General features: G+C 50.2%; 1 protein-coding gene across 2 annotated transcripts in view; it reads right to left on the reverse strand.

The window, feature by feature from the left end:
• Positions 1–1,365: 1,365 nt before the first annotated feature.
• Positions 1,366–12,069, reverse strand: part of PKMYT1 (protein kinase, membrane associated tyrosine/threonine 1) — a 118,752-nt gene continuing 108,048 nt past the window's right edge. For both annotated transcript variants that reach the window (XM_063935476.1, XM_063935475.1), the window contains one exon: positions 1,366–1,836. In XM_063935476.1, the coding sequence (XP_063791546.1) occupies positions 1,656–1,836 (181 nt within the window). In that variant the 3' untranslated portion in view covers positions 1,366–1,655. The remainder of the gene's footprint in view (positions 1,837–12,069) is intronic.

Genomic DNA, 12,069 nt, shown 5'->3' on the forward strand with positions numbered 1-12,069 from the left:
TTGCGAGTTGTTTGCTCGCTAGCTGTTTTTAGCAGCAGTGCAAACCCTAAGCCGCCTCCCACTGGGAGTGTATTTTAGCTTAGAAGTGCAAACGAAAGGATCGCAGAGCGGCTGCAAAGTTTTTCTTTGTGCAGTTTTAGAGTAGCTTAATACCTACTCAGTGCTTGCGATCACTTCAGACGATTTAGTTCCTGTTTTGACATCACGAACACACCCTGCATTTTTCCTGGCACGCCTGCGTTTTTTCAAACACTCCCTGAAAACGGTCAGTTGACACCCAGAAACGCCCACTTCATGTCAACCACTCTGCGGTCAGCAGTGCGACTAAAAAGCTTCGCTAGACCCTGTGTGAAATGACATCGCCTGTTGTAAAAGTACGACGCGCGTGTGCATTGCGCTGCATGTGCAGAAGTGCAGTTTTTTTGCCTCATCGCTGCACAGCGACCGAAAGCAGCTAGCGATAAACTCGGAATGACCCCCAAAGACTTTGGGCCTAATTCAGTAAGGATTACAAATTCTGCTGAGTAGCAGAATTTGTAATCCTTTTGTTAACATGCTGACCGCCGCCTCCCCACTTCAACAAGCAGAAATTAACGTTGCCTCCTACCGGCGCAGCTTAGTTGCACTAGCAGGCCTGCCACCATGTTTCCAATCGCAGAGGGAGCTGCGTGTGACATCATGCAGCCGACGTGATCAGACCCCTTCAGGCCAGTTTCCCCACCCCCGCAACGCTCCATCTCCACTCTGGCAATGGAGTGTTACCGCCCCCACCCTGTGACCGCCTCTGCCTGTCAATCGGGCGCATTTTCTGTTGCCCCCCCACAGAAAATGCAGGCACTGCGCATGCGTCCGCATCTTTTTCATATTTTTTGCAGTTGGATGGCGATCTGCGATCCATCTTCAATTAGGCCCTTTGTGCGGAATCTATAGGTTAGCGGTGCAGGGAAAATGCTGATTAATTGAATAGCTCTGGGTGTGAAACCTGCAGCAACCCAGCTCCTGATTGGAACCCCCCCCAAGTATAGAATTTATCTTCAGTTCAGCATCACATGGGGGCTGCGGTTTCACATTACTGCAATATATAAATTCTACTCGTCTACAATCATTCCACAAAACAATTTCCTGCCACCTTTGTAAACTTCTTTGATACATTATAGAACAAGAACTTAAATTAAATGGAGAATAAGTCAAAAGGGACAAGTGAGAAGAATTGTAGAAACGCTGTTCGTACAGTCACTATTGGGTCACTGTGCGCCACTATCACCCCCGGTGTAAGAGAGCCCTCGTCTGGCCGCTGGCACAGCCACAGTATGGATTAGCCCCACTACGTGCAAAACTTTCCACTTACAGATTATGTCAATGTGGTTAAAATGTCTGTATAATTCACTTTAATGAATAGAACCAAAAACGTTTCAAATGCATTTTCGCAATTTAGCCTCTTATGCGCTGCACTTTGCCTTTCACATTGTAAAGCCCTGAGAAACATAGAAGTCAGTCACCAATTACCCCAAACCCAAAACACATGGCAGCACTATCCCAGGAACCAGATCACGCCCAACCAGTTCCCGGTACTTTATGTCCATTATAGCATGTGATGACATCTCCTACAAATGGCAGGAAGTTAAGGAATGTTATAATCCATCGGGTCCCGCTTTTCACTGCTCACACACGTCATCGAACATGCCAAGAAGGTTGCGTGGGAGGAACGTTGAGCGCGGGGCGTCAGCATCCACAAAGCCTGAGGAGCTGCCGCTGTTGTCAGGAGTGGCCGACTTCACACTGCGCGGAGAGTCCTGGCTGATACGGCTTATATTTGGCGTCACAGGCAGCGCCGACCTACAGGGGACACAACTCACGGTTAGGAGGAAAACCACAGAATCAGAACTCTGTATACAGCGAGCTCAGGCGAGAGGACAGCGCAAACACACAGAGGAGATGCTGGAATGACAATCTACATAGGAAACTTTGTAACCCGACTTTCTACTGAACCCCCCCTCCCAAAAAACTGAACAAAAATACCTACACATCATTTTCTTGAATTTGAAAGAAATACACAACAAGTGATTGGGGATGACAGATCCTGTAATTGACATTCCCTGATCAGATTGTTCCCATTCAATTACAGAGCAGCAGCAGATCCTGTTACACTTTGTCACTGGGAATGACAGACAGGGAGGAAGGTGGGCCATGTCCAGTCTCTACAGGATGACATCAGTCTAATGCAGGGGGAGAAGGGCTCCATACTGCATATTGGCCCAGCAGGATTGTAACACTGGTGGGCTACATGATCTAGTAACGCAGCAATGTGTCAGGGGCAAAAGGTTGTGTGTGGAGGGGTACTAGGGATAGTGGGTATCAATTACCCGGATTGCTGGGGAGGCCCGGCACCACTACCCCCTTACCTGGCAGCAGCCTCACTCCCAGCACACGCTGCTGGGCTGCAGCAGACTCTTGTGGGAGGAGTGATCACCCCTCCTCCCCTGGCTGCAGGGCTCATGGCACCCCCCATTTCTCTAACGTCCTAGTGGATGCTGGGAACTCCGTAAGGACCATGGGGAATAGCGGGCTCCGAAGGAGGCTGGGCACTCTAGAAAGATTTATGACTACCTGGTGTGCACTGGCTCCTCCCACTATGACCCTCCTCCAAGCCTCAGTTAGATTTCGTGCCCGGCCGAGGTTGGATGCACACTAGGGGCTCTCCTGAGCCCTTAGAAAGAAAGTATAGATTTAGGTTTTTTATTTTCAGTGAGACCTGCTGGCAACAGGCTCACTGCAGCGAGGGACTAAGGGGAGAAGAAGCGAACTCGCCTGCTTGCAGCCGGATTGGGCTTCTTAGGCTACTGGACACCATTAGCTCCAGAGGGATCGACCGCAGGCCCAGTCCTTGGTGTTCGGTCCCGGAGCCGCGCCGCCGTCCCCCTTACAGAGCCAGAAGCAAGAAGAGGTCCGGAAAAACGGCGGCAGAAGACATCAGTCTTCACCAAGGTAGCGCACAGCACTGCAGCTGTGCGCCATTGCTCCTCATGCACACTTCACACTCCGGTCACTGAGGGTGCAGGGCGCTGGGGGGGGGGCGCCCTGAGCAGCAATAAAAACACCTCGGCTGGCAAAAATACCACAATATATAGCCCTAGAGGCTATATATGTGGTAAATACCCCTGCCAGAATCCAGGAAAAAGCGGGAGAATAGGCTGCTGAAAAGGGGCGGAGCTATCTCCCTCAGACACACTGGCGCCATTTCTCCTTCACAGATCCGCTGGAAGGAAGCTCCCTGGCTCTCCCCTGCAGTCTACACTTCAGAACAGGGTAAAAACAGAGAGGGGGGGCACTAAATTTAGGCGCAATATATATATATATATATATATATATATATATATATATTATAAAAAGCAGCTATAGGGGACATAACTCAGTTAGTCCCTGCATTATATAGCGCTCTGGTGTGTGCTGGCATACTCTCACTCTGTCCCCCCAAAGGGCTTTTGTGGGTCCTGTCCTCATTCGGAGCATTCCTTGTGTGTGTGCGGTGTGTCGGTACGGCTGTGTCGACATGTTTGATGAGGATAATGATGTGGAGGCGGAGCAGATGCCTTTAGAAGGGATGTCACCCCCTGCGGGGCAGACACCTGAGTGGATGGGCTTATGGAAAGTAATGAGTGCACGTATAGACTCCTTATATAAGAAAATCGACGACATGCCAAATGTGGGACAGCCGACTTCTCAGCTCGTGCCTGCCCAGGCGTCGCATGGGTCGTCAGGGGCTCTAAAACGCCCGCTACCACAAGCAGACCCAGATGTTGACACTGATACTGACACCAGTGTCGACGACGATGAGTCTAACCTGATGCCTACTAAGGCCATTCACTGCATGATTGAGGCAATGAAAGAGGTGTTACACATTTCTGATATAAGTACAGGTACCACTAAAAAGGGTATTATGTTTGGAGAGAAAAAACTACCCGTAGTTTTTCCCCCATCAGATGAATTAAATGAAGTGTGTGAAGAAGCATGGGCTTTCCCTGATAAAAAATTGGTAATTCCTAAGAAGGTACTAATGGCGTTCCCTTTCCCGCCAGAGGATAGGTCACGTTGGGAAACACCCCCTAGAGTGGATAAAGCGCTCACACGTTTGTCTAAAAAGGTGGCACTACCGTCTCCGGATACGGCCGCCCTCAAGGAACCTGCTGATAGAAAGCAGGAGGCGATCCTGAAGTCTGTATATACACACACAGGCATTATACTTAGGCCAGCTATTGCGTCAGCTTGGATGTGCAGTGCTGCCGCTGCGTGGTCAGATAAACTGTCAGAAAATATTGACACATTAGACCAGGCCTGGCCAACCTGTGGCTCTCCAGATGTTGTGAAACTACACATCCCAGCATGCCCTGCCATAGTTTTAGCATTCCATAAGAGCAAAACTGTGGCAAGGCATGATGGGACTTGTAGTTTTACAACAGCTGGAGAGCCACAGGTTGGCCAGGCCTGCATTAGACAGAGACACGATCCTGTTAACCATAGACCATATAAAAGACTCAGTCTTATATATGAGAGATGCACAAAGGGAAATCTGCCGATTGGCATCTAAAGTAAGTGCATTGTCCATTTCTGCTAGGAGAGGCTTATGGACTCGCCAGTGGACAGGAGATGCAGATTCAAAAAAGAACATGGAAGTGTTACCATATAAGGGTGAGGAATTATTTGGGGATGGTCTCTCAGACCTAGTTTCCACAGCAACGTCTGGGAAGTCAACATTTTTACCCCATGTCCCCTCACAGCCTAAGAAGGCGCCGTTTTATCAGGTTCAGTCCTTTCGGACCCAGAAAAACAGGCGTGGAAAAGGCGGATCCTTTCTGTCCAGAGGCAGAGGTAGGGGAAAAAGGCTGCAACAAACAGCAGGTTCCCAGGAGCAAAAGTCCTCCCCCGCTTCTTCTTCCAAGTCCGCCGCATGACGGTGGGGCTACACAGGCGGAGCCAGGTACGGTGGGGGGCCGCCTCAAGAATTTCAGCGATCAGTGGGCTCGCTCACAGGTGGATCCCTGGATCCTTCAAATAGTATCTCAGGGGTACAAACTGGAATTCGAGGCGTCTCCACCCCACCGGTTCCTAAAATCTGCCTTGCCGATTGCTCCCTCAGACAGGGAGGCGGTGCTAGCGGCAATTCACAAGCTGTATTCCCAGCAGGTGATAATCAAGGTACCCCTACTTCAACAAGGCCGGGGTTACTATTCCACACTATTTGTGGTACCGAAACCGGACGGTTCGGTGAGACCCATTTTAAATTTGAAATCCTTGAACACATACATAAAAAAATTAAAGTTCAAGATGGAATCGCTCAGGGCGGTTTTTGCGAGCCTGGACGAGGGGGATTACATGGTATCCCTGGACATCAAGGATGCTTACTTGCATGTCCCCATTTACCATCCTCACCAGGAGTACCTCAGATTTGTGGTACAGGATTGCCATTACCAATTCCAGACGCTGCCGTTTGGACTGTCCACGGCACCGAGGGTATTTACCAAGGTTATGGCGGAAATGATGATACTCCTTCGAAAAAAGGGAGTTTTAATTATCCCGTACTTGGACAATCTCCTAATAAAAGCGAGGTCCAAGGAACAGTTGTTGGTGGGAGTAGCACTATCTCAGGAGGTGCTGCACCAGCACGGCTGGATTCTGAATATCCCAAAGTCACAGCTGGTTCCGACGACACGGCTACTGTTCCTGGGTATGATTCTGGATACAGTCCAGAAAAAAGTGTTTCTCCCGGAGGAGAAAGCCAGGGAGTTGTCATCTCTAGTCAGAGACCTCCTGAAACCAAAACAGGTATCAGTGCATCGCTGCACGCGGGTCCTGGGAAAGATGGTGGCTTCTTACGAAGCAATTCCCTTCGGCAGGTTCCATGCCAGAATCTTTCAGTGGGACCTGTTGGACCAGTGGTCCGGATCGCATCTTCAGATGCATCGCTTGATAACCCTGTCTCCAAGAACCAGGGTGTCGCTACTGTGGTGGCTTGCGAGTGCCCATCTTCTAGAGGGCCGCAGGTTCGGCATACAGGACTGGGTCCTGGTGACCACGGATGCCAGCCTTCGAGGCTGGGGAGCAGTCACACAGGGAAGAAACTTCCAAGGACTATGGTCGAGTCAGGAGACTTCCCTTCACATAAATATTCTGGAACTAAGGGCCATCTACAATGCCCTAAGTCAAGCAAAATCCCTGCTCCTACACCAGCCGGTGCTGATCCAGTCAGACAACATCACGGCAGTCGCCCATGTAAATCGTCAGGGCGGCACAAGAAGCAGGATGGCGATGGCGGAAGCCACAAGAATTCTCCGATGGGCGGAGAATCATGTACTAGCACTGTCAGCAGTGTTCATTCCGGGAGTGGACAACTGGGAAGCAGACTTCCTCAGCAGACACGACCTCCACCCGGGAGAGTGGGGACTTCATCCAGAAGTCTTCCAGATGCTGGTAAACTGTTGGGAAAAACCACAGGTGGACATGATGGCGTCCCGCCTCAACAAAAAGTTAAAAAGATATTGCGCCAGGTCAAGGGACCCTCAGGCGATAGCTGTGGACGCTCTAGTGACACCGTGGGTGTACCAGTCGGTTTATGTGTTCCCTCCTCTGCCTCTCATACCAAAGGTATTGAGAATAATAAGAAAGCGAGGAGTAAACACCATTCTCGTGGTTCCGGATTGGCCAAGACGAGCGTGGTACCCGGAACTTCAAGAGATGCTCTCGGAGGACCCGTGGCCTCTACCGCTCAGACAGGACCTGCTACAACAGGGGCCCTGTCTGTTCCAAGACTTACCGCGGCTGCGTTTGACGGCATGGCGGTTGAACACCGGATCCTAAAGGAAAAGGGTATTCCGGAAGAAGTCATTCCTACGCTTATTAAGGCCAGGAAAGATGTTACGGCAAAGCATTATCACCGCATATGGCGGAAATATGTTGCATGGTGCGAGGCCAAAAAGGCCCCAACAGAGGAATTTCAACTAGGTCGATTTCTGCATTTCCTGCAAGCAGGAGTGAATATGGGCCTAAAACTAGGCTCCATTAAAGTACAGATCTCGGCTCTGTCGATTTTCTTTCAAAAAGAACTAGCTTCAGTACCTGAAGTTCAGACATTTGTGAAAGGAGTGCTGCATATTCAGCCCCCATTTGTGCCTCCTGTGGCACCTTGGGATCTCAACGTGATGTTGAGTTTCTTAAAATCACATTGGTTTGAGCCACTAAAAACCGTGGATCTGAAATATCTCACGTGGAAAGTGGTCATGTTATTGGCCTTGGCTTCAGCCAGGCGAGTGTCAGAATTGGCGGCTTTATCATGTAAAAGCCCTTATCTGATTTTCCATATGGATAGGGCAGAATTGAGGACTCGTCCCCAGTTTCTCCCTAAGGTGGTGTCAGCGTTTCACCTGAACCAGCCTATTGTGGTGCCTGCGGCTACTAAGGATTTGGAGGACTCCAAGTTGCTAGACGTTGTCAGGGCCCTGAAAATATATGTTTCCAGGACGGCTGGAGTCAGAAAATCTGACTCGCTGTTTATCCTGTATGCACCCAACAAGCTGGGTGCTCCTGCTTCTAAGCAGTCTATTGCTCGCTGGATTTGTAGTACAATTCAGCTTGCACATTCTGTGGCAGGCATGCCACAGCCAAAATCTGTAAATGCCCATTCCACAAGGAAGGTGGGCTCATCTTGGGCGGCTGCCCGAGGGGTCTCGGCTTTACAACTTTGCCGAGCAGCTACTTGGTCAGGGGCAAACACATTTGCAAAATTCTACAAATTTGATACCCTGGCTGAGGAGGACCTGGAGTTCTCTCATTCGGTGCTGCAGAGTCATCCGCACTCTCCCGCCCGTTTGGGAGCTTTGGTATAATCCCCATGGTCCTTACGGAGTTCCCAGCATCCACTAGGACGTTAGAGAAAATAAGAATTTACTCACCGGTAATTCTATTTCTCTATCGTCCTAGTGGATGCTGGGGTTCCTGAAAGGACCATGGGGGGGTAGCGGCTCCGCAGGAGACAGGGCACAAAAAGTAAAGCTTTCCGATCAGGTGGTGTGCACTGGCTCCTCCCCCTATGACCCTCCTCCAAGCCTCAGTTAGATTTTTGTGCCCGGCCGAGAACGGTGCAATCTAGGTGGCTCTCCTAAAGAGCTGCTTAGAAAAGTTTAGCTTAGGTTTTTTATTTTACAGTGAGTCCTGCTGGCAACAGGATCACTGCAACGAGGGACTTAGGGGAGAAGAAGTGAACTCACCTGCGTGCAGGATGGATTGGCTTCTTGGCTACTGGACATCAGCTCCAGAGGGACGATCACAGGTACAGCCTGGATGGTCACCGGAGCCTCGCCGCCGGCCCCCTTGCAGATGCTGAAACAAGAAGAGGTCCAGAATCGGCGGCAGAAGACTCCTCAGTCTTCTAAAGGTAGCGCACAGCACTGCAGCTGTGCGCCATTTTCCTCTCAGCACACTTCACACGGCAGTCACTGAGGGTGCAGGGCGCTGGGAGGGGAGCGCCCTGGGAGGCAAATGAAAACCTATTTGGCTAAAAAAATACCTCACATATAGCCTCCGGGGGCTATATGGAGATATTTAACCCCTGCCAGAATCCACTAAAGAGCGGGAGACGAGCCCGCCGAAAAAGGGGCGGGGCCTATCTCCTCAGCACACAGCGCCATTTTCCTTACACAGCTCCGCTGGTCAGGACGGCTCCCAGGTCTCTCCCCTGCACTGCACTACAGAAACAGGGTAAAACAAGAGAGGGGGGGCAAAATAGTGGCAAAAATTATATTATAAAAGCAGCTATACAGGGAGCACTTATTATAAGGCTATCCCTGTCATATATAGCGCTTTGGTGTGTGCTGGCAAACTCTCCCTCTGTCTCCCCAAAGGGCTAGTGGGGTCCTGTCTTCGTTAAGAGCATTCCCTGTGTGTCTGCTGTGTGTCGGTACGTGTGTGTCGACATGTATGAGGACGATATTGGTGTGGAGGCGGAGCAATTGCCAAATATGGGGATGTCACCTCCTAGGGGGTCGACACCAGAATGGATGCCTTTATTTTTGGAATTACGGGATAGTGTCAACACGCTAAAGCAGTCGTTTGACGACATGAGACGGCCGGACAATCAATTAGTGCCTGTCCAGGCGACTCAAACACCGTCAGGGGCTGTGAAACGCCCTTTGCCTCAGTCGGTCGACACAGACCCAGACACAGGCACTGATTCCAGTGGCGACGGTGACGAATCAACCGTATTTTCCAGTAGGGCCACACGTTATATGATTTTGGCAATGAAGGAGGCGTTACATTTAGCTGATACTACAGATACCACTAAACAGGGTATTATGTGGGGTGTGAAAAAACTACCTATAGTTTTTCTTGAATCAGAAGAACTAAAATGAGGTGTGTGATGAAGCGTGGGTTGCCCCCGATAAAAAGATGCTAATTTCAAAGAAGTTATTGGCTTTATACCCTTTCCCGCCAGAGGTTAGGGCGCGCTGGGAAACACCTCCTAGGGTGGACAAGGCGCTCACACGCTTATCTAAACAAGTGGCGTTACCCTCTCCTGAGACGGCCGCACTTAAAGATCCAGCAGATAGGAGGATGGAAAATATCCAAAAAAGTATATACACACATACAGGTGTTATACTACGACCAGCTATAGCGACAGCCTGGATGTGCAGTGCTGGAGTAGCTTGGTCAGAGTCCCTGATTGAAAATATTGATACCCTGGATAGGGACAATGTTTTACTGTCTTTAGAGCAAATAAAGTATGCATTTCTTTATATGCGTGATGCACAGAGGGATATCTGCACACTGGCATCACGGGTAAGTGCTATGTCCATTTCGGCCAGAAGAAGTTTATGGACGCGACAGTGGTCAGGCGATGCGGACTCAAAACGGCATATGGAAGTTTTGCCGTATAAAGGGGAGGAGTTATTTGGAGTCGGTCTATCAGATTTGGTGGCCACGGCTACAGCCGGGAAATCCACCTTTTTACCTCAAGTTACTCCCCAACAGAAAAAGATACCGACTTTTCAACCGCAGCCCTTTCGTTCCTTTAAAAACAAGAGAGCAAAGGGATATTCATATCTGCCACGAGGCAGAGGAAGGGGGAAGAGACAGCAACAGGCAGCTCCTTCCCAGGAACAGAAGCCCTCCCCCGCTTCTACAAAAGCCTCAGCATGACGCTGGGGCTTCTCAAGCGGACTCGGGGGCGGTGGGCGGTCGTCTCAAGAATTTCAGCGCGCAGTGGGCTCACTCGCAGGTAGATCCCTGGATCCTGCAGATATCATCTCAGGGATACAGGTTGGAACTAGAGACAGATCCACCTCGCCGTTTCCTGATGTCTGCTTTACCAACGTCCCCCTCCGAAAGGGAGACGGTCTTGGAAGCCATTCACAAGCTGTACTCTCAGCAGGTGATAGTCAAGGTACCTCTTCTACAACAAGGAAAGGGGTATTATTCCACTCTATTTGTGGTACCGAAGCCGGATGGCTCGGTAAGACCTATTCTAAATCTGAAGTCCTTGAACCTGTACATAAAGAAGTTCAAGTTCAAGATGGAGTCACTCAGAGCAGTGATAGCGAACCTGGAAGAAGGGGACTTTATGGTATCCTTGGACATCAAGGATGCGTACCTCCACGTTCCAATTTACCCCTCACACCAGGGGTACCTCAGGTTCGTCGTACAAAACTGTCACTATCAGTTTCAGACGCTGCCGTTCGGATTGTCCACGGCACCTCGGGTCTTTACAAAGGTAATGGCCGAGATGATGATTCTTCTTCGAAGAAAAGGCGTATTAATTATCCCATACTTGGACGATCTCCTGATAAGGGCAAGGTCCAGAGAACAGCTAGAGATGGGATTAGCACTGTCTCAAGAAGTGCTAAAACAGCACGGGTGGATTCTGAATATTCCAAAATCCCAGTTAATGCCAACAACTCGTCTGCTGTTCCTAGGGATGATTCTGGACACGGTTCAGAAAAAGGTTTTTCTCCCGGAGGAAAAAGCCAAGGAGTTATCCGAGCTTGTCAGGAACCTCCTAAAACCAGGAAAGGTGTCTGTACATCAATGCACAAGAGTCCTGGGAAAAATGGTGGCTTCTTACGAAGCAATTCCATTCGGCAGATTCCACGCAAGAATTTTCCAGAGGGATCTGTTGGACAAATGGTCAGGGTCGCATCTTCAGATGCACCAGCGGATAACCCTGTCTCCAAGGACAAGGGTATCTCTTCTGTGGTGGTTGCAGAGTGCTCATCTATTGGAGGGCCGCAGATTCGGCATACAGGATTGGATCCTGGTGACCACGGACGCCAGCCTGAGAGGCTGGGGAGCAGTCACACAAGGAAGAAACTTCCAGGGAGTGTGGACGAGCCTGGAAACGTCTCTTCACATAAACATTCTGGAACTAAGAGCAATCTACAATGCTCTAAGCCAGGCAGAACCTCTGCTTCAGGGAAAACCGGTGTTGATCCAGTCGGACAACATCACGGCAGTCGCCCATGTGAACAGACAGGGCGGCACAAGAAGCAGGAGTGCAATGGCAGAAGCTGCAAGGATTCTTCGCTGGGCAGAGAATCATGTGATAGCACTGTCAGCAGTGTTCATCCCGGGAGTGGACAACTGGGAAGCAGACTTCCTCAGCAGACACGACCTTCACCCAGGAGAGTGGGGACTTCATCCAGAAGTCTTCCACATGCTGGTAACCCGTTGGGAAAGACCAATGGTGGACATGATGGCGTCTCGCCTCAACAAAAAAGCTGGACAGGTATTGCGCCAGGTCAAGAGATCCGCAGGCAATAGCTGTGGACGCGCTGGTAACGCCTTGGGTGTACCAGTCGGTGTATGTGTTTCCTCCTCTGCCTCTCATACCAAAAGTATTGAGAATTATACGGCAAAGAGGCGTAAGAACGATACTAGTGGTTCCGGATTGGCCAAGAAGGACTTGGTACCCGGAACTTCAAGAGATGATCACGGAAGATCCGTGGCCTCTACCTCTAAGGAGGGACTTGCTTCAGCAGGGTCCCTGTCTGTTTCAAGACTTACCGCGGCTGCGTTTGACGGCATGGC

Source organism: Pseudophryne corroboree, chromosome 7 (genome assembly GCF_028390025.1).
Source record: "Pseudophryne corroboree isolate aPseCor3 chromosome 7, aPseCor3.hap2, whole genome shotgun sequence".
NCBI lineage: Eukaryota > Metazoa > Chordata > Amphibia > Anura > Myobatrachidae > Pseudophryne > Pseudophryne corroboree.